Source organism: Heterocephalus glaber, unplaced genomic scaffold (genome assembly GCF_053883595.1).
Source record: "Heterocephalus glaber isolate CG9 unplaced genomic scaffold, H.glaber_assembly_v1.0 deba00001555, whole genome shotgun sequence".
In the NCBI taxonomy this organism is placed as follows: Eukaryota; Metazoa; Chordata; class Mammalia; order Rodentia; family Bathyergidae; genus Heterocephalus; species Heterocephalus glaber.
In genome coordinates, this window is record NW_028258346.1 from 17583597 (window position 1) to 17611368 (window position 27772).

Here is a 27772-nt window from a genome sequence, read left to right on the forward strand (position 1 = left end):
CGGGCCTGCCCGGAACAAAGATGGCGGGCGCAGCCTCGGTACGGGCAGGCTGATCGCGGCGCCAGGCTCCAGCGCGGGGACCGAGCGCTGCGGACCATGGAGCAGGGAGGCGGCGGCGACGGCCACCCCGGCGGGGGCGCGCGGCAGCGGGAGCTGGAGCGCATGGCCGAGGTCCTGGTCACCGGGGAGCAGCTTCGGTAGGAGACGGCGGGCGGCACTGGCGCGCGGCGTTGTCCCGGTCCCGGTCCTTCCCGGGCGACCGCGACCCGGCCTCGGTGACAGCCCCGGGCGCAGGGCTCGGCACGGCCGGGTGCCGTGGAGGCGGGGCGGGCGCTGTCATCCCGCGCCGGGAGGCCGAGGCAGGAGGATCTCTGAGAGTTGGCGCCCGCCTGCCCTGCACCGGGAGACCCTGTCTCAGGACCGCAGCAGCGCAAAAGCGGCGCAGGGAGCAGTCCACGGGGCGCCCCCTGCGGACGGTGGTGCAGGCTACACGCACGGAGCCCCCGGCACCCCGGGCCCCGCCCTGGCCCTCCTGGCACACCTTCAGTCCTGCTTTGGGTCCGCGAGGGGACCATGGCAGCACCACGTCCCGGGCTGAGGCCAGCTTCGCGGCGCGGCTGTGGCACCTGGCTGGTGGAGAGTAACCCTTGGCGGGTGTCACCATGCAGGCCAAGCCCGACTCAGGGCCTCCCGCCTTCCTACCTGTCCCTTTTCCTGGGAATGTTTGGCCCACCGTGGGGAGCACACCTGTGATCCCAGCCCTCGGGAGGCTGAGGCAGGAGGGTCGCAGCGAGTTTGAGACCAGCCTGGACTACACAGAGAGACCCTGTCTCAAAACCAAAGCACGACAAACAAAACCCTGCGCCTGTCCTGGCTGGCTCTGCAGCTGCCCTCTGCGCGGCCATAAATCAGTTTGCCAGGAGAGAAGGAAGCCAGTCCTGCGCGCCTGGGCCGCAGCCACACCGCGTGGCCGGCGGGGCACTGCGCCAGCTCCTGGCCGGGCTCCCCGGCCTCGGCTTCTGCGGCTCTGAAGGAGCAGGGCCCTGGCAGAGGGGCTGGAGTTTGGAGAAAGGAAACGTGGGAGTCAGAATTCACTGGGCTGAATGTGCAGGGTGAAACCCTGGCTTCTGGCCCTGGTTGAGTTTGAAAGTGTGTGGTCCAGCTGCACTGGGAGGCTGAGGCAGGAGGATCGCTGAGAGTGTGAGCCCAGCTGGGCTACATAGTGAGACCCTGACTCAAAACACCACAGGAAAAGTAAGAAATAAAGTGTGGTCCAGGTGCAAACTTGGCCTCCTGTAGAAGTTTCTAACTGAGAACAGAAATATAGCTTTTCCGATTTAAAGTCCTCTGTTAGATAAAGTTACTTGCTTTTTTTATTAAGAAAAATTTTTTGACTATGTAACCAGACTGCCCCTGAACTCAGGGCGATCCTCCTGCCTCAGCCTCCCGGGTGCTGGGATGACAGGCGTGTGCCACCACACCTGGCCTGAATGTCCCTGTGGACCCGTGACAGCTCCAGGCCCTTCCTTGGCTCTCCCGTGACACAGGATGCAGCTGTGGCCATGAATTTCTGCTTGGCCACTCTGTGGCTGAGCATGGGTTCCATTGTTTGGGGGCTTGAGGCCCGGCTGAGCACTCGGTGGTTATGGAGGAGGCTGGGCGTGGTGACCACACCTGGAATTCAGCCCTAGGAGGCTGAGGCACGAGGATCCCTGTGAGTTCAAGGCCAGCCTGGACTCTGAGCAGGTCCTGACTCCAAACCAACCAGCCGCAGGGCGGTGGCGGGTGCCTGCGGGTGTAGGGCTCTCTGAGTTGGGACCTTGGCTGCTGTGGCTGGGACTCCGGACCCCCATCTCCCCCAGCCACGGCTGCTGGCTGCTGACCCTCACCTCCCGCTAACCCCAAGCTTTCCACCTCAGCCCTGTGAGCTGGGGCTGGTGCAGAGTGGTTTGCTCAGTGAGCTCTGTGTAACTTGGAGCAGCCTCCCATGGGGGACCATGGTCCCATGGGAGACCCAGGTGACCCAGTGGATGCAGCCTGGCTTCTTGGCCCTGGGGGGCAGGAGCCCGGCCACCCTCCTTAAGGTTGCAGTGTGTCCTTCTGTCCCCGGCTGTCCTCTTACTGTTGATTATAGTGACTTTATTCTTTTCTTTTTTGTTTTTTTTTTTTTCATTTTTGTTTTTGTTTTTGGTAACGGGGATTGAACTCCGGTCCTTGCGCTTGTGCAGTAGGCAGCGAAACCACTGAGCTAAATTCCCGGCCCTCTTTTTTGTTTTTTTGAGACAGGGTCTCACTATGTAGCCCAGCCTGGCCTTGAATTCATGGTGATCCTCCTGCCTCAGCCTCCCAAATGCTGGGATGACAGGCGAGTGCCACCTCACCTGGCTGGAAAAATATTAAAAATTCTTAATTGCTTTCTTTTTGGTTGGCCAAAGAGTGCTATGATATTTATTGCTAGTTTGATACCATCGGTGCCTGGCGGGCGGGACTGACTTCTCCATGCCTATTAGTGCAGTGCACAGAAACCCAACCCGATGGGGTTAAATCTCAGAGCCGACAGCCTTGCGGTGGGGGGGGGGACCTGCCCACTGCGAGAGGGTGCGCCATGGGCACTGGGGAGCTCCCTGCCCTATCGTCCTCCTGGGAGGAACGGTGCAAACCGCAGCAAACACCATGGTGGGCAGAGCACGGTGGCGAACCATGTAGTCCCAGCAGTCAGGAGGCTGAGGCAAGAGGATCTCTGTAAGTTCAAGGCCATCGTGGGCTACATAGCAAGACTCTATCCCCAACCCCCCAAAAAATCATAAAAATCAGTGATGCTTAGACTGTACCTCAAGTGCTTTATACATGTTAATAATTTTAATCTTTATAGAAACTCTACATAGTAGATAGTCTAGATATTCTTTTGTTTTACTTTGGTTTTTGTTGTTGTTTGTTTTTGAGAAAGCATCTTGCTGTGTAGTTCAGTCTGACCTTGAACTCACTATGTAGCCCAGGCTGGCCTGGAACTCATGGAGAACCTCCTGCCTCAGCCTCCGGAGTGCTGGGGATGACAGGCGTGTGCCACCACGCTCCACTTAACATCTCTCTTCTAAACACATGGATCTGTTGGAGTTTATCGGACTGATTGACCTCTGTAACCCTCATGTTACACATGGGGTCAGAACAGCATTTAAATAACCAGCTCACCCTGGTTACTAGGTTCTTCAGCCCAAAGCAGCAGTTGGTCCCTACCATGAGAGGACGCCCGCTGCGCTTTTGTTTCCCTGAGTGGGGACTTGAAAAACCTAACCCTAAAGGAAATTGAAAGCAGAGCCGTGTGTAATAGGAGGCCGCATTCCAGGGTGACAGCTTTTGCAAACAAAAAGTAGACGAATGCTTTTTCCACTCTGTTGGGGAAATGAATTTATTCCTAGAGTGTAGGGCTTTGACTGAACCTGAATCTAGCCGGGCGTGGTGGCGCACCCCAGGAATCCCAGCACTCGGGAGGCTGAGGCGGCAGGATCGCTGAGAGTGTGAGGCCAGCCTGGGCTACACAGCGAGGCCTTGTCTCAAGACGACAACAACAAAATAACAGGAACACTGGCTGGGCTGTGGTGGAGCCACACGAGAACATTGCCTTCCGTGGGCAGACACAGGCCGTCTCTGCCCCCTGGCCCTGGGCCACCTCGCTGGGCCACCATGCAGGTGTCTCGGTCCTGCCAGGCCTTCAGGCCCCGCATGGCTCAGGAGGATCTGACAGGTCCCCAGGGCTCCGGAAGACGCTTGCAATGTTGTGTTTTGTCTTCCCGAGCCCAGGCTGCCCTCAGACTCTTGGCGATCCTCCTGCCTCAGCCTTCGGGGCACTGGGATTGAAGGCTGGGCCGAAGTTTCTGGCCCTCGCCGCCCTTCGTGTTTGTGTTTTCTGGTGTAGACGGCAGCCCCAAGCCAGGTGTCCGCCAGCTGGAGACAGCACTATCAGGAGTAGGGCCTGGAGCCTTTCCATGCGGGGCCTGGTCTGATCTATTTTGGTCCTCAGGGCGGCTCCTGCTGTGGGCTCCTGGGCTGAGCCCAGGGAAATGGGATCCAAGACCAGAGGTGGCTGCAGCTTCCTCTTTCCCTGGGCCTCTCTCAGCCCCAGCCTGGAAAGCCCTCGGGCTCGGAGGGGTGGTGTGGCACCTCTAATCCTGGCTCTTGGAGGCTGAGGCAGGAGGATCCCTGTGAGTTCAAGGTCAGTTTGGGCCTCTGGGTCACTGGGAGGTGGGGAACAAGGAGACCCCACCCAGGGCTGGAGAGCATTTCCAGGATTCCACCATGGTGGTGGCTTTCTGTGCCTGGCTTCCACCACAGGAGTCGCTGCCTCTTCCTCTTGCCTTCTAAATTATGAGACTTCCCATTTATTTTGGGGAGAATTTTCCTTAATTTTTAACTTTTTTGAGGCAGAGTCACACTGTGTAGCCCAAGGTGGCTTCCAGCACACAGTAATCCTCCTGCCTCAACCTCCCGGGTGCTAGGGTGACAGGTGTATACCACCACTGCCTGGTGCAGAAATCTGGGCAGAAAGAGAGCAAGTCGGGCGTTGCCAGCAGGGTAGGAGTCCATGAGTGAGTGGGAGAATCCCTGAGAATTGGCTGAGCTTGGGTAGGTGGGACCCGATGGGTTGGGTCACACAGCACGGCCCCAGAATAGCTGGGGAAGTCACCAGGGACCCTGAGCCCTGAGAGGTTCTGAGTCAGCTCCATCCCGGTCCCTGACAGTGGCCCTGCGCTGTCCTGGGCAGGACACAGCCGAGTCCCTGTCACCCTCCTGCCCACCAAGCCACTCGGCGTCCTCTGCACCGGATTCCTGAGGACTCAGAGGACTCCTTCCACACTTAGGCCAATGCCTACTTTTGAAGAATGAGGGCCGACTCCTTTCTATTTTATTTATTGATTTGGTTCCTGACTTGGGCTGGCCTTGAGCTTGGGGGGATCCTCTTGCCTCAGCCTCCAGAGTGCTGGTCTGGCAGGCTGTGGCACCACACTGGGCTCCACTGTCTTTTCCTCCCTGAAGATGGCCCAGGCAGCCCAGGTCTGTGTGAGCTGCTTCTGTTCCTCTGTGGCCCCTTCTCTGTCACCAGAATTTCCATCCACAGCCCAGTAATTTGACCTTGCAGCCCATAATTTGCATAATAATGGTGCCAACTTCCCTTTGTGTCCTCAGATTCTTATCTTTTCTCACCATGAGGCACCTCCCTCCTGCTTTTCCGAATCTGAATCCGGATCCGATCTGATCCGTGGGTGGCTCTGTGGAGACGTTGGGATGTTTTCTTTTGAGATCCGGGTCTCGTCCTGTGGTCCAGGCTGGCCTCGAACTCGGGGCTCAAACGTCTGACCCTCCCACTTGCTGGGATCACAGGTGTGCACCACCCTGGCAGCCTCCCTACCACACCTGGCTTGTGAACTCCTGTTCTCAGCCGGTCACAGTGGCGCTCGCCTGCAGTCCCAGCGCTTGGGAGGCTGAGCCAGGAGGATCGCTGTAGGGCCCAGGGCTACACAGTGAGATCCATGTCTTCATCCGGCTGTGTCTCTCCAGGCCCGGGCTGGACGCACCCTGGGGCCTGTCTGCCAGCGGGGACCCCAGGCTGCGAGGGTCTCCCCAGGCCCCGGAGCACCTGCTTGGCCTGGTGTCGGGTGGGTCCACCATCTGTGTCCTCACCAAGCCCCCCGGCACGTGTCCCGCTCCAGGCTCAGGCTGCACGAGGAGAAAGTCATCAAGGACCGGCGGCACCACCTCAAGACCTACCCCAACTGCTTCGTGGCCAAGGAGCTCATTGACTGGCTGATCGAGCGCAAGGAGGCCTCCGACCGCGAGATGGCGGTCAAGCTCATGCAGAAGCTGGCGGACCGGGGCCTCGTGCACCACGGTGAGAAGCCGGGCAGGGCTGAGCCCGCGGACCTTTCCAGCTGAGAGTGAACAGCCTGTCAGTCCTCCTCGGGCCTCCTCCCAGCTGCGTCCCCTCTCCCACGGGTCTGGCCTTGGACAGACTTTTCGCTGGTTGGTTGGTTGGTGAGACAGGGAGGGTCTGGCCCGCTATGTAGCCCAGCCTGGCCTGGGACTCGCGGTGACCCTCCTGCCTCAGCCTCCTGTGCTGGGGTGACGGGGCGCCACCTTGCGGGGCTCCACATCCCCACCCCCGAGGCTGACTCCCGCCCGCACTCGCTGGGAAGGGCTGGGGACGGTGGCTGCGGCGGTGGCAGAGTGCGGGGAGGACTCGGGCGTGCGTGGTGGCTCCGCCGCCCGGTGCTGTGCCGAGTGCCCCGGGCTCTTCCACGGGGCCCTGAGCCCCAGGCCTCCGACGCGCTGTCCCCTCCCGCAGTGTGTGACGAGCACAGGGAGTTCAAGGACGCCAAGCTCTTCTACCGCTTCCGCAAGGACGACGGCACGCTCCCGCTGGACGCCGAGGTCAAGGCCTTCGTGCGGGGACAGCGGCTGTACGAGAAGTAGGTGTCCGGCCCGGTCCCCTTCCCTCGCCAGAACCCGAGGCAGCTGCGTGAGGTTCCTTTCCTACTGGTTGCCCTCGCTGTGTAGCCTGGAACTCTCTGATCGTCCTGCCTCAGCCTCCCGAGTGCTGGGCTGATGGGTCCCCACCTGGGACGGTGCACGCCTGCCGTACTTTTCTTATTTACTAGCTTTATTTTTATGAGTCAGCTGTACCATAACTGGGTAAGTTCCAGACACTTTATTTTTATCAGAGCAGGGGTTGAGCGTGTTGCTTGGTGGCGAAGGGCTTGCCTGACGTGCAGGGCACGCTGAATTCAGCTCAATCCCCAGCACCTCAGAAAAAGTCAAAGCAAATGTGAGTGTTTGGTTTCGTTAACAGGTCATCTTTTCAAAGATTTTATTTTTTGTTAGTTTTGAAATTTTGGCCCTACATTTTTTTTTTTTTTTGAGACAGGGTCTCTCGCTTTGTGGTTCAGCCTGGCCTTGAACTCACTGTGCAGCCCAGGCTGGCCTCGAACTTGCAGCAATCTTCCTGCCTCAGCCTCCTGACTGCTGGGGTTACAGGTGTGCACTGTCACACCCAGTTTGTCCTTTTCCTTTTTTTAAAAAAAAACAACTATTACCGATGTGATGTTTCCGTTAGTACTGCATGTGTTTGCCGCGCCCAGTGGTCACATTGATCTTGGGAATTTGTGCCTGTGCGAAATGTATCTCAATACTTTCTCCCATTCTCCTCCCTTCCGTTCAGTCGCACAGGTTTAGGTTTAGATGTGGCCTCGTTTCTCCGGGGTGAGAAACAGGGCCTAAGGGAGGAGAGACACTGGGAGGTGGGAGGAGCGCCTTGGGGTGGGAAGGGGGCAGGGCGCGCTGAGGCGGAGGGATTTGAGGAGGAGCGGGTGCTGTTTTCCTTGTGAGACAGCAGCCCAGTGTCTGATGGCTGAGTGGGCGTGGGGTGGGTGACCTGGCTGCCCGACCCCTCCCTCGTGGCCTGTGTGGGAGGTACTGGCTGGCAGCTCTGGCACTGAGGTTGGCGGTGCAGCCCCTGCCCCGTCACAGTAACAGCTGGAGTTTGAACCCGGAGCCACACCCCACCCCAGCTGTGCTGCCGCAGGCTGTGTCCTTCGGTAGAGACTGTGCCCCAGCGTGGTGGGTGTGCCTGTAACCCCAGCACTCTGGAGGCTGAGTCAGGAGGGTCGCCCTGAGCTCAAGGCCAGCCTGGACTGCATAGCGAGACCCTGTCTTTTAAAAACCATGGAAAACAAAAGGCGATTTGATGAATGAAATCATTTTCTTTAAAATCTGGCCTCCCTTCGAGTGTAACAAGATTTTTGAGTTGTGCTGGGACTGCAGCAGCCCTGGAGCTCCCGGGACTCGGGTGCTGCCCCTGAGCTCCCGGCCTATGCAGACTGCATGCAACAGAGATCTGGAGCCCAGCATGGTAAGCCAGCCTGCAGCTCTGGCCAGGCCCTGCCTTCGTCCTTGGGGTCTCTCGGGGCTTCTGCTGGCTTCTGGAGAGCTCCGTGGCCCACCCCAACGTGGGTCACCTCTGGGGAGTGGCTAGTTACGCCTGGGGGAGTGGACACCCCTGGGCGGCTCCTCCCTCACCCTGTGTGGTCAGCAGGAGCTGAAACTCCACAGCTGGGCTTTTGGAACCCGGGCCCTTCTGACCTGGGCTGTTGTCTTCAACAAAACCAGATCTCAGAACTCAAATTTCAGCTGGCCATGGTGGCACAGGCCTGTCATCCTAGCACACAGGGAGGCTGAGGCAGGAGGATTCTTGGTTCAAGCCCAGCCTGGGCAGTTTGCCAATTTATGAAAGTTTAGAAGAAAAGCAGGGAGCTGGGCGTGTTGCCCAGGGTGAAGCCTCACGTTCCAACCCCAGTGTAGCAAAACATAAATGAATAACAACAGCGGCAAAAATGTAAATAAAAATGTGGAAAGAGGGGGGGACTTCAGCCAGTCAGGGTCCCCAGCCTCCATGCACCAGGCGGGGGTTTCATCCCCTTCACTGCCGAATGATTCACTAGCTATCAAAGAGGATATGACTTCGAGGTGCAGTTTGTGCCTTCCTTGCCAAACCTAGGAGTTTGCAGCGTTATTTTCAACCAGGCTTCGTGATGCACAGCGAAGTCCCAGCACCCGGGAGGCTGAGGCAGGAGGATCCTTCAGGAGTTCAAGGCCAGCCTGGGCTACATAGGGAGAACCTGAGACCTGAGACCCTGTGGCAAACAAAGAAACAGTGGCACATTTTCCCTCCCCAGGCCCCAGGTTATCTCTGTGGCCCTGAGTCACCGCAGCCACCACCCGACAGGCACAATGGCTCCCATTATAAAGGGAGGTGGAGGCGGGAGCTACAGAGGTTTAATGATGACTGGACCTAAAGACAGGAGCTGGAGTTTAACAGAGACAGAGTTTCACCTGTAGCCCAGGCTTGACCTCAGTGCTCAGGTCACAGGCACACACCACCCCACCTGGCTGAAAGAAAGCATTTTAATCTGTCTTGTCCAACTTCCACTGTGGAAACACTTTTTCTTGTTCATTTCCTTGTTTTGTTTTGTTTCTGAGATTGAACCGTGGGCCCTTTTTTTACTTTATATTTCAAGACAGGGTTTCACCAAATCACTAAGTTGCCCAGGCTGGGCTTGAACTGCTGATTCTCCTGCCTCAGCCTCCCCAGTGCTGGGACGACAGGTGTGCATCCCTCCCTACCCCTGGCTTGGATGCATGGACTTTTGAAGACATTGTGATAGATGGAAGATGCCAGTCATGAAACAGACAAATATTGCCGTGCATGGTGGCACACACCTGTAATCCCAGCATTTGGGAGCCTGAGGCAGGAGGATCTCAGGCTTTGAGCTACACAGTGTGTTCAAGGCCAGCCTGGGGTACAGAGTGAGACCCTGCCTCAAAATAAAGCAAAGTAAACTAAGCTCACAGACAGATGTTCTATGATTCCACCATGCCTCGAGATAGTCAGAGCAGAGACAGCAGCAGGTGCGTCTCTGGGACCCGGTGGGTCGGGAAGCCCAACCTCGGGTCACCGAAGCCTTTCTTTCCCCTTCACCTCTGGGGTCGGTTTCCGTCTCAGCATGGAGGATGTAATGAGGAGTGTGCTTGCAGGCTGGGGCCTGCTTTCCTCTCCCTTCCGGCCCGGGGTCTCCAAGCCTGAGGTGCAGCCCAAGTGCCCGGGGAGGCACTCTTCCCGGTGTGGACTGCAGGCTGGGCAGGAGGCCCGGGGGCTCGGGACAGAAGAAGCCAGAGCCCTAAGCCACTGGGTGAGTGGCTCCTTAAATGTTAGCGCCATGTAATGGTTATCATGTACGCAAGTAATTTGTCATTGTATGAACACGTGGCTTTCTCTTAAAGCTCTTTTTAACTTCATATATGATTTTTGGGGGGGTACTGGGGATCGAACTTGGGACCTTGCACTTGTGAGGCAGGCGGTGGCACCACTGAGCTAAATCCCCGGCCCATCCCATATATAGTTTTTGAGACAGGGTCTTGCTGTGTAGTTCATTTGGTCTTGAACTCACTACCTAGCCTTAAACTCGTGGAGATGCTCCTGCCTCGGCCTCCTGAATGCTGGATTGCAGCCTCACAGCACCTCAGTGCCAGCCTGTGTGACTACTTCCTTTCCTCTTTTCTTCCTGGTGCTGCCTCAGACCCAGCTCCCGGGTGGAGGCTGCACCTCATGGCCTGCTTCGCTCTGCTCCCTCCCGTAGGCTCATGAGCCCTGAGAGCTCGCTCCTGCAGCCCCGCGAGGAGGACGGTGTTCGCTATGAGCGGACCGTCATGGGCTGCGAGCTGCTGGACTGGCTGGTGCAGGAGGGCGAGGCCACCACACGGCAGGAGGCTGAGCAGCTGTGCCAGCGGCTCACGGAGCACAGCATCATCCAGCATGGTGAGCGCAGGCCAGCGCTGCCCCGTAACAAGCAGCCCCGGGGTGAGAGGTTAAGGCAGGTCTCACTGTGGAGCCCAGGCTGACCTCAAACTCTCAGTGATCCTCCTGCCTCAGCCTCCTGAGTGCTGGGGCCAGTGTGCACCACACCTGGCTCGGCATTCTGTTTTGGGAGCTGCAGTTTCCAAGGACACAGGGCCCAGCACAGTGGGTCCCTGGGAGCAACTGCCTGGTCACAGACCGAGCTCCAAGTGGGGCTGCAGAGTGTGTGTGTGCATGCCTGTGTGTGTGCGCTTGTGCGCAGGTGGGGCTGGGCCAGTGCTTATCTCCAATGGCTCGCACCAGTCTGGCTAAAGATTAACCCTAGGTTAAACATTAAAGCAGTCATTGGGCGGCTCCCCAGGCAGAAAGTGGGGTCCCCTCAGCTGCCCGGGGAGCCCCAGCCAGCTGTGGGCATCAGTGACTCACCATACGGAACTCTGCATGAGCAGCTGATGCCCTGTGTCTCCGTGAGGACATGGGGACACGGCGTGTACACAAATGCATACGTGGGTTTTTCATGTGTTGGTGTTGACCACATACTAGCCACGGGAGTAAATACTTCAGAGATTTTATTTTTATTTTGTTTGGTTAGAGACAGGGTCTCACTGTGTAGCCTGGGCTGGCCTGGAACTCGCAGTGACCCTCCTGGCTCAGCCTCCCCAGGCCGTGCTCGCAGGCCTGCGCCACCACACCTGGCTCTGAATGCTTCATATTTTTCAGTTTGTGCATTACCATCCCATTCTGACCACGAGGCCTCCTGAGCAGCTGCAGCACCGCGCTGGGCTGGGACGCAGTGTCCTTGTCCCCGAGGACTCGCAGCAGGGTCGAGACGGAAACACAGGCCTGCTGGGTCGCCCGGCGCCTCAGCCTTGCGAACCTCCTCTTCGTTTCTTTTTCTTCTTTTGGAGGTGGTGATTCTCTCCCGGAGCTGTGCCCCTAGGTCCTCCTGCCTCAGCCTCCCTGTAGCTGGCACTGCAGATGTGTATCCCATGCCAGCCTCGCAGTTGGCGTCTGCAGAGCTCCTGCGTCTGCAGCCACGGCCGGCGCTGCCCCCTTAATCCCTTACTGAAATGCTTCTGTGTGGAGCTGAGCTGAAAGTTAAGTGTCAGGTTTTCCCTAAGGTGCAGAGTGAGAAAACAGGTAGGCCAGAAGTGCAGGGGCTGCTGGGAGTCAGGAGGGCTGGAAAGGGGGTGCCCCCCAGACTGCTCTGTGCACAAAGCACCACAGGGATGGGGGCGCCTAGCATCCTGAGCTCTGGGAGGCTGGGGCAGGAGGACTGCAAGTTTGAGCCCAGCGTGGGGAACTTAGCCACTTAGCAAGACCCTGTCTCAAAATAAAAAGTGGAAAGCAGACTGAGAATGTCTCAGTGTGAAGGCCCTGAGTTCAGTTCCCAGCTCTGCAAACAAACACAACAACTGACAGCCTGAGTGTAAGCCCCCTAGGCCAGGGGAAAATCCCTGCTTGGGCTCCCAGGGCCTGGCAGAAGCCTCGGCTGTGGGCAACAATCCCAGCACCCTCGCCTGCTGGCACTGAGTCCCTTTCCCTGGCGGTGGCTGAGGACCCAGTGGTGTCGCAGTGCACAGGCCGCCCACCCGCTCAGCGCAGCCCTTCCCTGTGCCCTGCCAGCTGGGGCGGAGCCTCTGGTTGGGGAGGGGTGGCTGGGATCACGTGGAGGCCCCTGCAACAGCTATGACCTTGGAGCAGAGCCCGGCCCAGCCTGGGATTCCTCCACACGCTGGAGTTCCCAGACTGCGCATACCAAGAGACCCAAGAGACGTTTAGACCAAAAGAGGCCGGGGCTTGGTACCGCACGCCCACCCGGGAGCCGTGGAAGCTCGGCTGGGATCCCAAAGGGAATTTCACCGCCAAGCTGAAGTAGAGGGGTTTGCTTCTCTGAAACAGAGATGAAAGAGTAGGGAAACCTGGTGGAGACAACAGGCCAGGAGAAGCACCTTGGACAGAAGCTTTGTTATGCGGCTTGAGACAGGGCCTCCTCCTATAGCCCAGGCCGGCCTCAAACTCACGGAGATCCTCCTGCCTCAGCCTCCTTTCTGCCCCTCTGCTCTTCCCAGCAGTCCGTGCGCCAGCCCTGTTCTCGCTTGTGGGACGAGGATGCCGGCTGTCGTTCCTGCCTCGAGTGGCGAACTGACTGGGAAAGGATGAGGTTTCCTCCTTGCACCCTCAGTGTCGCATGTTGGAGTATTGACCACAGCCGCACTCCCCTCCCTCCCTTCCTCGGGACTGGTGGTTGAACCCATGCTCTCAGCCCTTTAAAGTCTGATTTTTTTAAACTGTGACAGGGTCTTATTAAGTTGCTAAGTTGCCCTGGCTGGGCTGGCACCTGCGCCCTCCTGCCTCATCCTCCTGGAGCGCTGGGACCACAGACGTGGGCTGCCACACTGCCTTTCTACTTTGTAGTGTGGCATTTCTGGGAATTTTCCCGCTGTGCCCTTGTGTGTGCTTTGGCTCGGTTTTCCTTTTTATTACAGCTGAGTCCAAAGTAGAAGAAAAATAAGCCGCCCAGCCCGCTGTGGTGTGGACAGGGGGAGGTGTCGACTGGGAAGCCAAGCTGGGGAGGCGCTGAGCCGGAGCTCTTCTGCTTAGCTCTGTCTGGTTTCCTGAGACCGGTCTAGCTCTGCGGTCCAGGCTGGCCTCGAACTCATGGTGATCCTCCCGCCTCGGCCTCCCGAGGCTGTGTGGGGCTGAACCTGCAGCACTTAGGACGGGGAGTTTTAGGTCCAGCCCGGGGCTCCGTGGAAGGGGTGGGAGCACTTTACACTCCAGCCCCATTTATTCTGTTTTATTTTGAGGCAGGATCTCACTAAGCTACCTGCACTGGGCTTGAACTGGCGTGGCATCCTCCCACCTCAGGCTCCCAGAGTGCAGGGATGACAGAGCCCTGTGCCTCTCAGGCTGTGCAGCTCCTCCCCGTGTCTGCCAAGACGTCTGCTCTGTGCGGAGAGTGAGGCCAGGCAGGGACAGGGTCCGTTTTCCTGGGACCCGGGCTGAGGCTCCTTCTCTGCTCACTGCAGGGCTGCGCCTCCGTTTATGTCACGTTTCGCACTGAGCCCAGCTGAGGCCGAGAGCCCCCGAGGCCGTGGCTGCAGCCCCAGCCACGCAGTGACCGAGTGGCGGCTCTGGGCTCCCGCTGACTCCCGGGTCCTCCGGAGCCAGCTCTGCCGCGCTCACCTGCTGTGAGGTCTCCGGCAGGCCAGGCAGCCCTGGTGTGGAGATGTGAGCACCCGGACCTTTGCGTTCTGCAACCCCGGGGGCCTGGCTCCCTGCCCTCCAGTGTCCAGCTTGAGCCTTTTTTTCTCTATTTCTTTATTGGGTTTTTGAGACAGGGTCTCCTGTGCAGCCCGGGATGGCCATGAACTCCTAGAGATCCTCCTGCCTCAGCCTCCTGGATGCTAGATGACAGGTGTGCCCGCCACGCCCCGCTGGCTTGCACACCGTTGGAGTGGGCGGCACACGTGTGGACAGAGCCGCACCCGTGTGTTGCCTTTGGAGCTGAGGTCTTGCGTGAGCCCCCAAGGTGGGGTGGCCATGCCCAGTGTCCTCAGTGCCATCTCCCCGCAGTGTCCAACAGGCGCCCATTCGTGGACAGCAACCTACTCTACCAGTTCCGCATGAACTTCCGCCGCAGACGGCGGCTGATGGAGCTGCTCAGCGAGGCGGCCCCGGGCGGTCCCGACACCCACGACAGCCCCTTCTGCCTGCGCCGCCAGGGCCACGATGCCCACAAGGCCACCAGCTTTGTGTCAGGTACTTGGCCGCCCGCTGTCCCTGAGAGCTGGGGTTTGTCACCCGAGACACACAGAACAGGGCTGGGTGTGGGCGCCAGCCGGGATGGCAGCTACTCGGGAGGCTGAGGCAGGAGGATCCCAGCTGCGCTCAAGCCCAGCAGGGTGATGGTGAGGTTCTCCTCAGAGGGGCAGGGAAGGGAGGCCTGGTCCCACCCCAGACCCGAAGGAGGAAGCGGGCATTAACCAAAGGGTGGAGGATCCCGGGCTGCATCCCCAGGACTCCGAACAATAGCAAGAAGGACATGCGCTGCAGTGACCCGGAGAGGGTCCGTGCCCCCCACGAGGGGCCGTTGTCCAGGAGGGGTCACCGGCCATCACAGGGCACAGGAGCCGGGTCACTGCGACCCACAGCCGGGCCGTTCAGTGTGGGACGCGGTCACACGTGGTGCGTCCCACGGTAGCAACAGTGCACAAACGACAGAGTTGCAGGCAGCCTTTGTTTCCTGAGACGGGTCTCACTGCAAGCCCGGCAGTCCTCCTGCCTCAGCCTCCCGAGGTCTGGGTGCCGCCTGGAAGGCCTGAGGGTTCCTGAGTCGACCTCGAACTCGTGTGCACGTGGTGGGCTCCTCTGCCACCCTCGCCCTGCTGGTGACAGGCTCCTTACTTCTCGCTGAGCCTGTTAAGTTGTTCAGCCAGGGCTCGAGCTTGGCTCCTCCCGCCTGGGCCTCCAGGCACCCGCTGACCCGTGTCCCCCACAGTGAGCCCCAGCAAGGAGATCAAGGTGGTGTCCGCGGGCCGCAGGAGCAGCCTGAGCAGTGGTGGCAGCAGCGGCTACTTCAGCAGCAGCCCCACCCTGAGCAGCAGCCCCCCGGTGCTGTGCAACCCCAAGTCCGGTGAGTGCGGGTGGGAGGGCGAGGTGGGCTGGGGCCGGGCTGAGGAGAGGGAGAGGGGCATCCCGGGCTGTGAGCGGGGTCAGGTGTTTGCTGGGTCTCCTCCCACGGTGTGCAGTGGGCCGCATGGGAGGCGGGGCTCAGTGGCTGTCCCGACTCTGTGTCCCTCTGTCCGCAGTGCTGAAGAGACCCGTCACCTCAGAGGAGCTGTTGAGCCCTGGGGCGCCCTACGCCCGGAAGACGTTCACGGTAGGCTGGTCCTGGGAGCAGGCGGGGGGCACAGCGCCGCCCCCTAATTCCACTCCGTGCAGACTTGACGGGCTTTGTCTTGTTTGTACCATGGGAGCTGGGCGCACGCCTGTTGTCCCAGCACTCGGGAGGCTGAGGCAGGAGGATTGCAGAGAGTTCAAGGCCAGCCTAGGCTACATAGTGAGACCTTGTCTCAAAATAAAAGACATCCTTTGGACCCAGAGGAAAAGAATGAACCTGGGGAAGAAATTGGGTGTGAATTACATGTCCAGGTGGGGTGAGCGGCCGGGCCTCCTGCTTCCTTCCCCTTCTTCCCACCCCACAGCTGATTGTGTTCTCCCCCCAGATCGTGGGCGACGCAGTGGGCTGGGGCTTCGTGGTCAGGGGGAGTAAGCCATGTCACATCCAGGCCGTGGACCCCAGCGGGCCTGCAGCCGCCGCGGGAATGAAGGTACGGGCCGCTTGGGCTCCATTGGCCAGGGCTCGTGGGATGTGACTCTTCTCCTTTGTTCCCTTTCTGTTTTTTTGTTTGTTTGTTTGCCTTTTGAGGTGGGGTCTTTCTCTGTAGCCCAGTCTGGCCCCAAACTCAAGGTGATCCTCCTGCCTCAGCCTCCCAAGTGCTGGAGTGACAGGCGTGCACCACCTTGCCCACCAGAAGCCCTCAGTCCTTGACACACTGCGTGACCTCCTGCGTCTCCTGAGGAGAGGGCCGAATCATGTCCCTGGCACTTTGTCCACCTGGGATGGTGTGCAGACAAGCAGATGCACAACTGCAGCCCTCCTTGCTCTGTCCCCTCCACAGCCTGAGCCCTGCTTAGGAGTCGGGATGAGCCGGGTCTCCCCAGGCTGTTTTCTCTGAAGGAAAAGTGAAACCCTGTGCCTGCTGCTGTTGCTGTTGGGCCTCCGCTGCCCCTGGCAGCCCCAGCTTCTTTCCTGCTGGGATGGACGGGTGGGCCGGGCTTCCTAGGGCCCTTCTGTAGAAACGAACTGAGTCGGAATGAGGAACCAGGGGCCGCTATAGCCTCTTACCCCCCCGCCCCCCACCTTGATTTTTGCATTTTTGAGACAGGGTCTCGCTGTGTAGCCCAGGCTGGCCCCAAACACATGGCAGTCCTCCTGCCTCAGCCTCCCAAGGCTGGATCACAGGTGTTCCCTACTCCAGAGATAGGATGCTCATGGTCATTGCTTTGCCCTCAGGAGCTGGAAGGAAGGCGGCTCAGAGATGTGTCTTGGATTTTGATCAACTACTTTTTTGCCCCACTGTGATGGGCCTCGGTTTCCAAGGTCACTTCCTGGCCTGAAACAGCTGCTGAAAGCTGGTTGGGGCGCAAGTCTGGGATCCTAGCACCCAGGAAGCTGAGGCAGAAGGATCACCTCGAGCTCAAGGCCAGCCTGGGCTACACAGTGAGGCCCTGTGTCAAAAAAAACAAAGCAGGGCGGGGGATTTAGTTCAGTGGTTGGGCCACCTGCTTCACAAGTGAAAGGACCAGAGTTCGATCCCCAGTAGCAAAAAGAAAAAAAAAAAAAACAAAGCAAAGTACTTCCGGGTGCTCCGGGCCAGGAGCTCCGCTTGGGCACTGGGCCTGAACGCTGTCCTTTGTCTGAAGTGAGCACAAACAGGAACACAGAGAACCTGCAGCAGTGCCCATGGGGCCTCTCGGCTCTCGGGGCACTGGGTCCCTGGCGCCCACAGTGAGCTGGCTGCAGGGTGCCCTGGAGCTGCCAGCTGGGACCCACTGGGATCCTCAGCATCTGTCTGGGTGAGAAGTTCAGGGCGGGCGGGCGTGGGCTCCCGATGCCAGCTACCCAGGTCCTAGGGACAAAGCCACCTTTGTAGCAGCCACATGTGCCCAGCTGTGTGGCACTGCAGGGCTTCGGGCCTTGGCCACTCTGTATTCAGGGCGGGGCGGCCAAGGGCTCAGACTGCTCTTGTGTCTTCTTTTGGTTTTCTGAGACAGAGTCTCACTGTGTAGCCCAGGCTGGCCTTGAACTTAGTGGTCCTCCTGCCTCAGCCTGCCAAGTGCTGGGGTTACAGACGTGCACCACCACACCCAGGTGGAAGAGCAGCAACCAGTAGCCAGCTCCTCCAGGGGCATCTGGCAAAGGAGCAGGAGTGGGATCCACCCTACCCAAGGGGGCGCCCTGTTCCCGACCCTCCCACTTGGTCCCCAGTGTGTCTCACACACATGTGCACAGGCACACAAACACACACGTGTGCGTGTGCTCTTGGCCCCTATCTGAGCTCCACTGGTTTAGAGGAGGAATAAGAGGAATGAGCAGGAGCCAGCGATGCACCCTTAGAGGTTAGATGATCTGTGGAAAATGCCTAGTGTTTGTGAAGACAGAGCTGTCATCCCATCAGCAGTCTGATGGCCAACTGTAATGTGCTACAACTGGGTTACTAACCAATCATGTGAGATCTGTGGTAGATCCATTTTTAGCATCATCTAGGGAAAAAGTATTATAATTTTGGGTATTAAACAGTCAGTAGTAAATATTTTAAGGTAAAGAGATAGTTGGGTACAGGGTTCTTATGGAGAAAGAACCTGGGATCTGAGAAGAAGACAACCTTGGGGCACCTTCTGGGAGCTGACATGTATGTTGAGAATGTGTCCGTTGCTGTTGAGAACCCCCCATCACAGGATGTAATGGAGGAACTTCCTGTGTCCACAGAGGTGTTATAGCAGAACTTCCTGTCCACAGAGGAGGTGTTATGGTGGAACTTCCTGTGTCCACAGTGCGGGCAGTGTGTACGAGGTATAGGAGTGTGAGGGAGAATTGGCTTCAGGTGATGGATTCCTTCTCTGTAGTGGTAGAAAGTTCCACGGAAGCTTTGGTTATAGAATACATATGCTGCTGCTTTTCGGCAGCTGAGCACTTCTTACAGCTTTGGGAAACCACCAGAGAGCAGAGTGTTTGTCCTTTGTGCAAGCAGACATCAGAAGTGTTCCCATGGCAACCAGGAGCCACCTGTTGGAAGGTGACATGACCTTCAGTACGAGTCACAGGGCCTCTGTGGGCCGGGTTCAGATCTCTAAAGAGAATCCCAGGAAGACGGGGTTTCATCCCAACTTTGTGGCCTAAGCTGGGCCCCCATCCCTGCCCTCCTTTTTGCATAGTGCAGTGCTCTGTGGTTGAGTCACCCGTGGGACTGAGGCCAAGCCTGGCTCTGGAACTTGCTAGTGGTGGCCTTGGGCCGTGTGCAGAGAGGTGGGGCTCTGTATTCCTCAGCTGGGGACAGACATGCTGCACCTACCATGCACTGCTGTTACTGTTGTGAGTCCCTCGCCCGGCACAGGCTGCCTTCCGAGGTCCACTGTGCAGTGTGCTCTCTTGGGACACCACGGCAGGCGACTGCTGCAGCTCCCGGGGAGAGGGCTGTGTCTGTTGTCCATGGCGCTCCTCCTGGCTGGGGCCTGCACACAGCTGCGGGTTTCCTTAGCTTTGTGCTTCCTTCTGCCCCTAAGAAGAGCGCTGTGCTCTGGCTGTTCTGCGTCGAGCCAGAGTAGAGAACTTAGGTCCTGGCCCTGGGGTCCCAGTGAGTGTGAGAGTTTCTGTTACAGGGACGGAACAACCAGCTTGCTGTGGGCCACCCGGCTCTGACCCCAGCCCTCTGGGGAGGGAAGGGCCGTCCTGGGGTCCCATGACACCGGGCAGCTGTCAGTGTGGAAACGGCTTCCGTGGAGCGGAGCCAGTTCTCTCTTTACATTTCTTCTGCCTTTTTCCTCTGGGCCAGTGGCACCATTATGTGGAGCTCTTTGCATTCCCAAGCCAGAGCCTGTTGGCTTTCCTGGGCCTTAGCCAGCGCAGTGGCTTCGCCTCCTGGGCACGCTGAGTCCCAGGGCTCGGGAGTAGATGGGGAGGAGGTCCACACAGCTGGGCTCCACGCAGCATAGCAGACACCGGCTGAGGCAGGGTCCCTTGGCCCTTGTGCCCATTTCTGGGGGGCTGATGACTGGGCTCCCGGTTTGGAGCTGAGCCCTGACCCCCGCTTGCTAGGGGGTTGAACTCGGGTGGCTCCTTCCCTCCTCAGAGTTTCTATTTCCCATCAGAAAATGGGAGCGAAACAGCAGCTGTGTGCCTGGGTGCTGAGGGGTTAACCCATGACGTGGGGGCTGTCAGGACCCATGAGAGAATGTGGGGCCCCGGGCTGCCCCTCAGCCACCTCACCCCAGCTCCTCCCTCTTCCCTGGCTGCCTCAGGTGTGTGGCTTCCCTCCTCCCTGCCATCCACCGTGATGTTTCTGCCCTCCGTGGACTGACACCCTGAAAGCATGAGTCAGTCTTTCCTCCTCCAAGTTTTCCTTAGGGTTTGGTCACAGCCACAGAAAGCTAATGCACAGCCTACTCTTAGACAGCAGACACAGTAAATATAATTACAAGCGGAAGAGCAGCATTGCAGCCTTACCTGCAATTCCACTCCACCCCAGCCCGAGGAGGCGAAAATGAGATTCCTCAGTAGTCCCCTGCTCTGGGAGGCAGTGTCCCGGCTGGTGCTTCCTGTGGTCTGCGTGACTGTGGGTTGATGTGCAGAGCGCAGTGCCCTGCAGGTGCTGATGGAAGGTGTGTCCCAGCCAAGTGCATGCCCGCAGTGCTAGGTCGCTTTGTACGGTCCCAGCAAGAGCACGTTGGTGCTGCTAGGACCACAGCACTTGCTGAGAGCACTTACTGAGCAATGACAACTTTGACTCTAAAATGAAACTGCAAATATCAGGCCAGTAAATAATTTGAGGGGTTTTTTTGTTTTTTGCTTTATCTAAGTTAAAAGTTTGAAATGAATGTCTAAATTTATGTATTGTGGCATGTTCAGTGGCATAGAAAGCAACCCAGCCAGGCATGCTGATGCATACCTGTCATCCCAGCTCTCGGGAGGCTGAGGCAGGAGGATTGCCTAGAGTTTGAGGCCAACCTGGGCTACATAGTGAGTTCAAGGCCAGCCTGGACTACATAACAAGACCCAGTATTTAAATAAATAAATAACTGCATGCCCTCGCTTAAGCTGATACAGTCTGAGTGGAGATTTAAGACCAATTTGTGAAACACTAAAATAAGTGCATTTACCTGGCATGGTGTTGCACACCTGTCATCCCAGCACTTGGGAGGCTGAGGCAGGAGGATCACCGTGAGTTCAAGGCCAGCCTGGGCTACATAGTGAGTTCAAGGCCAGCCTGGACTAGACAGCAAGACCCTCTCTCAAATAAATAAAATAAAATAAAAGCCTTTGCTATTATACTGTCTTCCAGATAGTGTGGCTTTCTGGAAGGTATTGGACTTGAGCTATCAGCCAGGCTTGGTTGGATATTTTAAGAATGAAGCTACCTGACCAGGTGAAGGAGCCTGAAGCGGGAGGATCATGAGTCCAAGGCTGGCAGACAACTTAGCGGGAACCTGGCACAAAATAAAAAGGGGTGGGAGGTAGCTTAGGGCTCCCTGGCTTCAGTCCCCCATGCCACAAACACAAAATAGCTGGGTGTGGTGACAAACACCAGTCGTCCTAGCAGTCTTGAGGCTGAGGTAGGAGGATCATTAAGAGGAGTTCGAAGCCAGCCTGAACTATGTAGCGAAACAAAGCAAAACAAAGAGGCCCCTGTGGGTGCGTGGTGCCTGCTTGAGTGACGATATCTCTGTTGCCACAGGTGTGCCAGTTCGTGGTGTCTGTGAATGGGCTCAACGTGCTGCACGTGGACTACCGCACCGTGAGCAACCTCATCCTGACCGGGCCTCGCACCATCGTCATGGAGGTCATGGAGGAGCTGGAGGGCTGAGCCTGCGACAGCCACCCGCGTTCCCGCCTCGCCTGCGCGCATGTGTATCTTAGGTCCAGGGTCCTGAACTGTGCCAGTGAGGAAGAGTCAGGCAGCACATCTTAAAAAAACAAAAAATAAGTGCCGGGCGCTGTGGTGGATACCTGTCATCGCAGCACTCGGGAGGCCGAGGCAGGAGGATCTCTGACAGTTCAAGGCCGCCTGGGCTACATAGTGAGACCCTGGCTCAAAACAATAAATAAAAGAGAGAGAAATGAAAAGACAATGTAGAAAACATTTGGGAACCAGTTTTCCTACAGGACAGAATTACCTTACTAGATTTCTATTTCTCGTGCCAATTCATTGAGGGTTTTGTTTTTGTTTTATCTTGGTGTGCAGAAAGTTGTTGAAATGCTTCTCAAGCTAAAATGGCACCATGCTAAAGTCCCCTCTTGGGAGTCTTTAGAGTAGGTGTCCAGACCTTAAAGTGTACTTTCAGACAGGGTGCAGTGGCGTGTACTTGGAGTCTCTCAATTTCTCGTTTTTTATGGCTGAGTAGTACTCCATTTTGTAAAAAAACCCACATTTTCTTTATCCAGTCTCCAGTTGATGGGCATTTGGGCTGTCTCCAAGTTTTAGCTATTACAAACTGCACTGCTATGAACATGGGTGCACATATATCACTGTGGTATGATTCTTTTAATTCTTTGGGGAAGATCCCCAGCAGTGGAATAGCTAGGTCAAATGGGACTTCCAGTCCTAGTTCTTTGAGGTATCTCCATACTGATTTCCACAGTGCTTGCACCAGTCTACACTCCCACCAGCAGTGGAGCAGGGTTCCTCTTTCTCCACAGCCCCGCCAGCATTTGTTATTGGTTGATTTCATGATAGCAGCCATTCTTTCTGGAGTGAAGTGGAATCTCAGCATTGTTTTCATTTGCATCTCTTGAATGACCAGTGATGTTGAACATTTTTTCATGTATTTATTTGTTATTTCTACTTCTTGGTCTGAGAAATGTCTGTTCATTTCAGATGCCCATTTTCGGATTGGGGCTTTAAATTTGGGAGGTCTGATCTTTTTAAGTTCTTTATAGATTCGAGATAGTAGACCTTTGTCTGAGGAAAAGCAAGTGAAGATTTTTTTCCCACGTTGTGGGTTGTCTCTTCACACTGCTGGTGGTTTCTCTTGCTGTGCAGAAGCCTTTTAATAAGAGAGATCCCACTTGTTGATTGTTCTAGTTCACGAGCAAATGAGGTTTTGTTCATAAAATCTTTTCCTACACCGATGTCTTCAAGAGTTCTACCTAACCTCTGTTCCAACTGGTTAAGAGTTTCTATTTTAATATTTAGATCTTTAATCCATTTTGATTTTAGTTTAGTGCATGGCGAGAGATATAGGTCTAGTTTTAATCTTTGGCAAGTTGAAGCCCAATTTTTCCAGCACCATTTATTAAAGAGGCTATCTTTCCTCCAGTGAGGGTGTTTGGCTCCTTTATCGAAGATGAGATGGCTGAGTGTGTCTGGCGTTGTTTTTGCATCTTCTAATCTGTTCCACTGGTCCTCAGGTCTGTTTCTTTGCCAGTACCATGCTGTTTCTATCACAGTAGCCCTGTAGTATAGTTGCAGGTTGGGGATTGTGATACCCCCTGCCATGTCTCTGTTACGTAGAATTGCTTTTGGTATTCTGGGTCTCTTGTTCCAAATGAATTTTTGGATTGTTTTCTCAAGGTCCATGAAGTATGCTGCTGGGATCTCAATTGGAATTGCATTGAATCTATATAGCAGTTTTGGAAGTATGGGCATTTTCACTATATTAATCCTTCCTACCCAGGAGTAGGGGATGTCTGTCCATTTTCTGATATAATCTTCAATCTCTCTTTTCAGAGTGCCATAGTTTTCAGAGAAGAGGTCTTTGATTTCTTTCGTTAGGTTGATTCCTAGGTATTTCAGTTTTTTGGATGCTATTGTGAAAGGAATTATTTGCCCTATTTCCCTCTCAGTGAGTCTGTCATTGGTGTAGAGGAAAGCTATTGATTTTTGTGTGTTGACCTTGTAACCAGCTACTTGACTGAATTTGGTTCTTAAGTCTAGAAGACTTTTGGTGGAGTTCTTGGGGTCTTCTATATACAGTATCATGTCATCTGCAAATAATGACAATTTGACTTCTTCATTTCCTATCTTTATTCCTTTTATTTCTTTCTCTTGTCTAAATGGTGTGGCTAATGTTTCCAGAACTATATTGAACAAGAGTGGTGATAGTGGACATCCTTGTCTTATTCCTGATTTTGGCGAGAAGGATTTCAGTTTTTGACCATTTAGTATGATATTGGTTGTTGGTTTTTCATAGATGGCTTCTATCAGTTTGCGGTAGAGACCATCTATTCCAATTTTTTGTATGGTTTTTATCATAAATGCATGTTGGATTTTGTCAAATGCTTTTTTTGCGTCTATGGAGATAATCATATGGTTTTTGTCCTTGGCTCTATTGATATAGTGTATTACATTGATTGATTTGTGTATATTGAACCATCCCTGCATCCCTGGGATGAATCCCACTTGATCAGGGTGTATGATCTTCTTGATGATATTCTGCATTCTATTTGCCAGTATCTTAGTAAGGATTTTTGCATCTATGTTCATTAGTGAGATTGACCTATAGTTCTCTTTTTCGGTTGGGTCTTTCTCTGCTTTGGGGGTCAAGGTGATGCTTGCTTCCAGGAATGAATTTGGGAGTATTGCTTCTCTTTCAATTTCATTGAAGAGTTTAAAAAGTAGTGGCAGTAGTTCCTCTCTAAATGTCTTGTAGAATGCAGCAGTGAAGCCATCAGGGCCCAGGCTTTTCTTAGTTGATAAGTTTTTAATTACATTTTCAATTTCATTGGTTGATATTGGGTTGTTCAGAATTTTTAGGTCTTCTTTGTTCAACTTTGGTAATTCATATGTATCTAGGAATCTATCCATTTCTTCTGTGTTTTCCATCTTATTGGTGTATAGGTTCTGGAAGTAGGTATTGATGATCCTCTGGATTTCTGCTGGGTCTGTTGTAATTTCACCCTTTTCATACCTAATTGCATGGATTTGGGCCTTTTCTTTCCTTTTTCTGACAAGGTTGGCTAAGGGTTTGTCAATTTTGTTGATTCTATCGAAGAACCAACTCTTGGCTTCATTGATTTTTTTTGTATCGTTCTCTTAGTCTCCATTGCATTGATTTCTCCTCTGATCTTTATAATTTCCTCCCTTGTATGAGCTCTGGGGTTGTCCTGTTCTTCTTTTTCTAGAAGCTTGAGGTGCAGCATCAGGTTGTTTAATTGGGCTCGTTCTGTTCTCCTAATATGCATATTCACTGCTATGAATTTCCCTCATAAGATTGCTTTCATTTTGTCCCATAGATTCCGATATGTTGTATTGTCATTGTCATTTAATTGAAGGAACTTTCTGATTTCTTCTTTAATTTCCTCTGTGACCCATTGGTTATTCAGAAGTGTGTTGTTCAATTTCCACGTGTTTATGAAATTGTTTGAGTTTCTTTTGCTATGGATCTCCAATTTCATCACACTATGGTCTGATAATATACAGGGGATAACTTCAATTCCTTTGCACTCACTTAAACATGTTCTATGTGTGAGTATGTGGTCTATTTTTGAGAATGACCCACGTGCAGCTGAGAAGAATGTGTATTCTGATTTTGTGGGGTAGAAGACTCTGTAAACATCTGTTAAGTTCATTTGTTCAAGAGTTCGATTGAGTTCTAGTATTTCATTACTTATTTTTAGTCTAGTTGATCTATCTATTTGTGACAGTGGGGTGTTGAGGTCCCCCACTACAATTGTATTAGTGCATATATGACTTTTCATGTCTGTTAGTATTTGTTTTATATAGTTGGGTGCACTAGTGTTTGGTGCATAGATATTTATGATTGTCATCTCTTCCTCTTGGATTCTTCCCTTTACAAGGATGTAGTGTCCTTCTTCGTCTCTCTTAATCAGTGTTGGTTTAACATCTATTTGATCTGCAAAGAGGATAGCTACTCCTGCTTTTTTTCGGGTTCCTGTCACATGGAGTCTTGTTTTCCACCCTTTAACTTTCAGTCTATGAGTTTCATTTTGAATTAAATGTGTTTCTTGTATGCAGCATATTGTTGGATTTTGCCTCTTGACCCATTCTGCCAGTCTGTTTCTTTTGATTGGTGAATTGAGACCATTAACGTTGATGGTTATAACTGAAACGTATTGACTTGTCATTGCCATGACTTTTTCTTTTTGTCGGGTCGGACAGGTGTGGTGGCGCAGGCTGGAATCCCAGCCGTCAGGAGGCTGAGGCTGGAGGGTCGCTATGAGTTTGAGGCTGGCAGGGGCTACAGAGTGAGACTTTGTCTCTGGGCCCTGACCACAGGTCCTTGACCTCTGCTCACCTCCCGCCTTCCAAGGTGGATTTTATCAACCTCATTTTTCAGAGGTTGATGTGGATTCCGAGCGGATTGAAGCTGTTCCTGGGTCCCAGCACCCAAGCCCAAGGTCCCTGTCCCCCAGCCTCTTGGGCTCGAGACCTCAGGAGGCCCCCGCTGTGCCCAGACTTCGCCTCATTTGTCCTCGAATACCTGGGAGGTCAAGGTGGTGTCCTGCAGAAGAGATGGCTGGGACAGAGGGGCCACACAGATGGCGCTGGGCAGGGGCCTCCTTGGCTGGAAGACATGTTTGTGATCAGTTTTCATTTTTAAAGTTTTTTGGTTTTGAAACATGGTCTTGCTATGTAGTCCAGGCTGGCCTTAACTCATGGCGATCCTCCTGCCTCAGCCTCCCGAGTGTGGAATGACAGGTGTGCGCCCCACGCCCGGTTTATAACATCTTCTAAAAATGAGCCTACCTTTTGCATCTCCAGGTCTTCATTCACTGACAGGAGAGGGTGGGGCGGCTCTGCAGACTCCCCTGCCTGCTGCCTGAGCCCCGAGTGCCAGTGAGCTCTCCCGGCCTGGGCGGGGCAGACGCGCGTGGGCTGCACACGGGACAGGGACCAAAGGTGGAGCCCCCAGCCCTGGTGTCTCGGGGTGTCCACCTGGGGACACCGCCTCGGTTCCCGCAGTGGCCCCTGACGGGCAGCCCCAGGCGCGGCTCCCTGGGCCCCGGGCCGGCCTTGCCCGCTCGGTTCCTGGGGCGCATGCGGGTCCCCTTCTGGCCCCTCTGCACCCCTCGGAAGGTTCTGGAAGGACGGCACCCCGCGTGGGGGGGCAGGAGCGTGCCTTGCTCGTGACCTGAGACCAACGAGGAAACTGAGGCAGGCGGGTCTTGCAGGCCCAGCTCCGGAGCTTGCTGGGGGAAGCCTGGGCCGAGTCCCGTCCCCCACCACCTGCTCGCAGTTGGGCCAGAGCAGCCCCACAGCCGGGACTCAAAAGCATGGTGGAATCCGCTTTGATCCTTCCAGCCTTGAGTCGTTAAATCATAAACAAAAGTATTTTGTGTGATATTTTCATAGTTGTCCTGCTTTAAATTTTAAAAGCTCCATTTCTTTCTTTTTTTAGACAGGGTCTTGCTCTGTAGTACACGATGGCGCCTTGAACTCACCCTGTGGCCCAGGCTGGCCTCAGACTCATAGTGATCCTCCTACCTCAGCCTCTCGAGTGCTGGGAGCCGTGCCTGGCTCCATTTCTAAATGTAACACCAAAAATTACCTTAAGTTAACAACAAGCAATCTGCAGTGTTTCTAAGAACTTTATTTCCTCTGTGTGTGAGTGTAATCCTCAGAAAGTGCCTTTCATAAGCATTTCTGCTCTGTGAGGACCTTAAACACACTCTTTTCTCCCTTATACACACTTTTGATTTTTCAGGTGTTTGTGTGAATTATGTCTTTATGTTTTGATGATGGAACTTAGCTTTTGTTTCTGCATTAGCAGAAATTTGAAATCTGTGTTTTATTATAGAGAAAAATTACAGTTTGGGGTGATTCCAAGGCCGAGGCTTTAGTAATCTGTTAAATCTTTGTGTAAATGAATCGGAGACAGTGAGAGATGCTGTAGTGTGAAGAAGCAGCCCATCTTGGCGTCCACGTGACCAGCTTCACACCGTCTTATTCAAGGGCACTTGCAGGGCGCAGGGGCGCGTGCCTGTCATCCCAGCACTCAGGAGGCTGAGGCAGGAGGATCACCATGAGTTTGAGGCCAGCTTGGGCTACATGGTGAGACCCGGTCTCAAAAAACAAAGAAGTCAAATACATTGTCAAACAGCCTGCTCTTAAGACCTATTTAAACTATTGATGTTGACCGTTCTTCCCTGGTGGTGTTAATCCTGTTTCATTTTGATTATAAATAATCAGAGTCACTAGAGCATTTCAGTGAGGCTAACTGGTTGAAATCCGTTGCCATCATGACCGTGGTTTTAATCATTTAGGGCAGAATTTCAGGTGTAAAGTATTTTTTTTAATTTCAAGAACAAAAGGACACATATGCTGTATATCAGAATGATAGCACATGGAATTGCTAAATGAACGAATAGATGTAATTAGTGTGTGTATATATATATATATAAACTTGAAATTTATTTGTTCTTTTAATTAAAAATTGCAATACTAAAAATTATTCCTTGAAAACATGAATATACAGCAAGAAATAAATTTTGCTTTTTTCATTTTGTGGTGTTTCGTTTATTTTGTTTGTTCTGGTTTTTGAGGCAGGGTCTCCCTCTGGGGTCCAGGCTGGCCTCGAACTGCCTCAGCCTCCTGGGCTGTGCCAGGTGAGCGCCCGCCAGGCCCC

The 27772-nt window shown here is 54.5% G+C and overlaps 1 protein-coding gene across 1 annotated transcript; it reads left to right on the forward strand.

Annotated features, from left to right (window-relative positions):
• Positions 1 to 27647, forward strand: Deptor (DEP domain containing MTOR interacting protein). The gene is made up of 9 exons (XM_013074087.3): positions 1 to 197; positions 5706 to 5884; positions 6338 to 6461; positions 10185 to 10363; positions 13982 to 14167; positions 14907 to 15041; positions 15217 to 15287; positions 15634 to 15738; positions 20923 to 27647. The coding sequence occupies exons 1-9, from the start codon at positions 97 to 99 to the stop codon at positions 21049 to 21051; spliced, it is 1209 nt and encodes a 402-aa protein (XP_012929541.2). The 5' UTR covers positions 1 to 96; the 3' UTR covers positions 21052 to 27647.
• The last annotated feature ends 125 nt before the right edge of the window (positions 27648 to 27772 follow it).

Bases quoted from the DNA above. Each gene is read 5' to 3' on its own strand.
- Deptor (XM_013074087.3), top strand. From the start codon at position 97: ATGGAGCAGGGAGGCGGCGGCGACGGCCACCCCGGCGGGGGCGCGCGG. The intron at 198-5,705 runs GTAGGAGACGGC...GTCCCGCTCCAG, and splicing joins GTCACCGGGGAGCAGCTTCG to GCTCAGGCTGCACGAGGAGA. The intron at 14,168-14,906 runs GTACTTGGCCGC...TGTCCCCCACAG, and splicing joins GGCCACCAGCTTTGTGTCAG to TGAGCCCCAGCAAGGAGATC.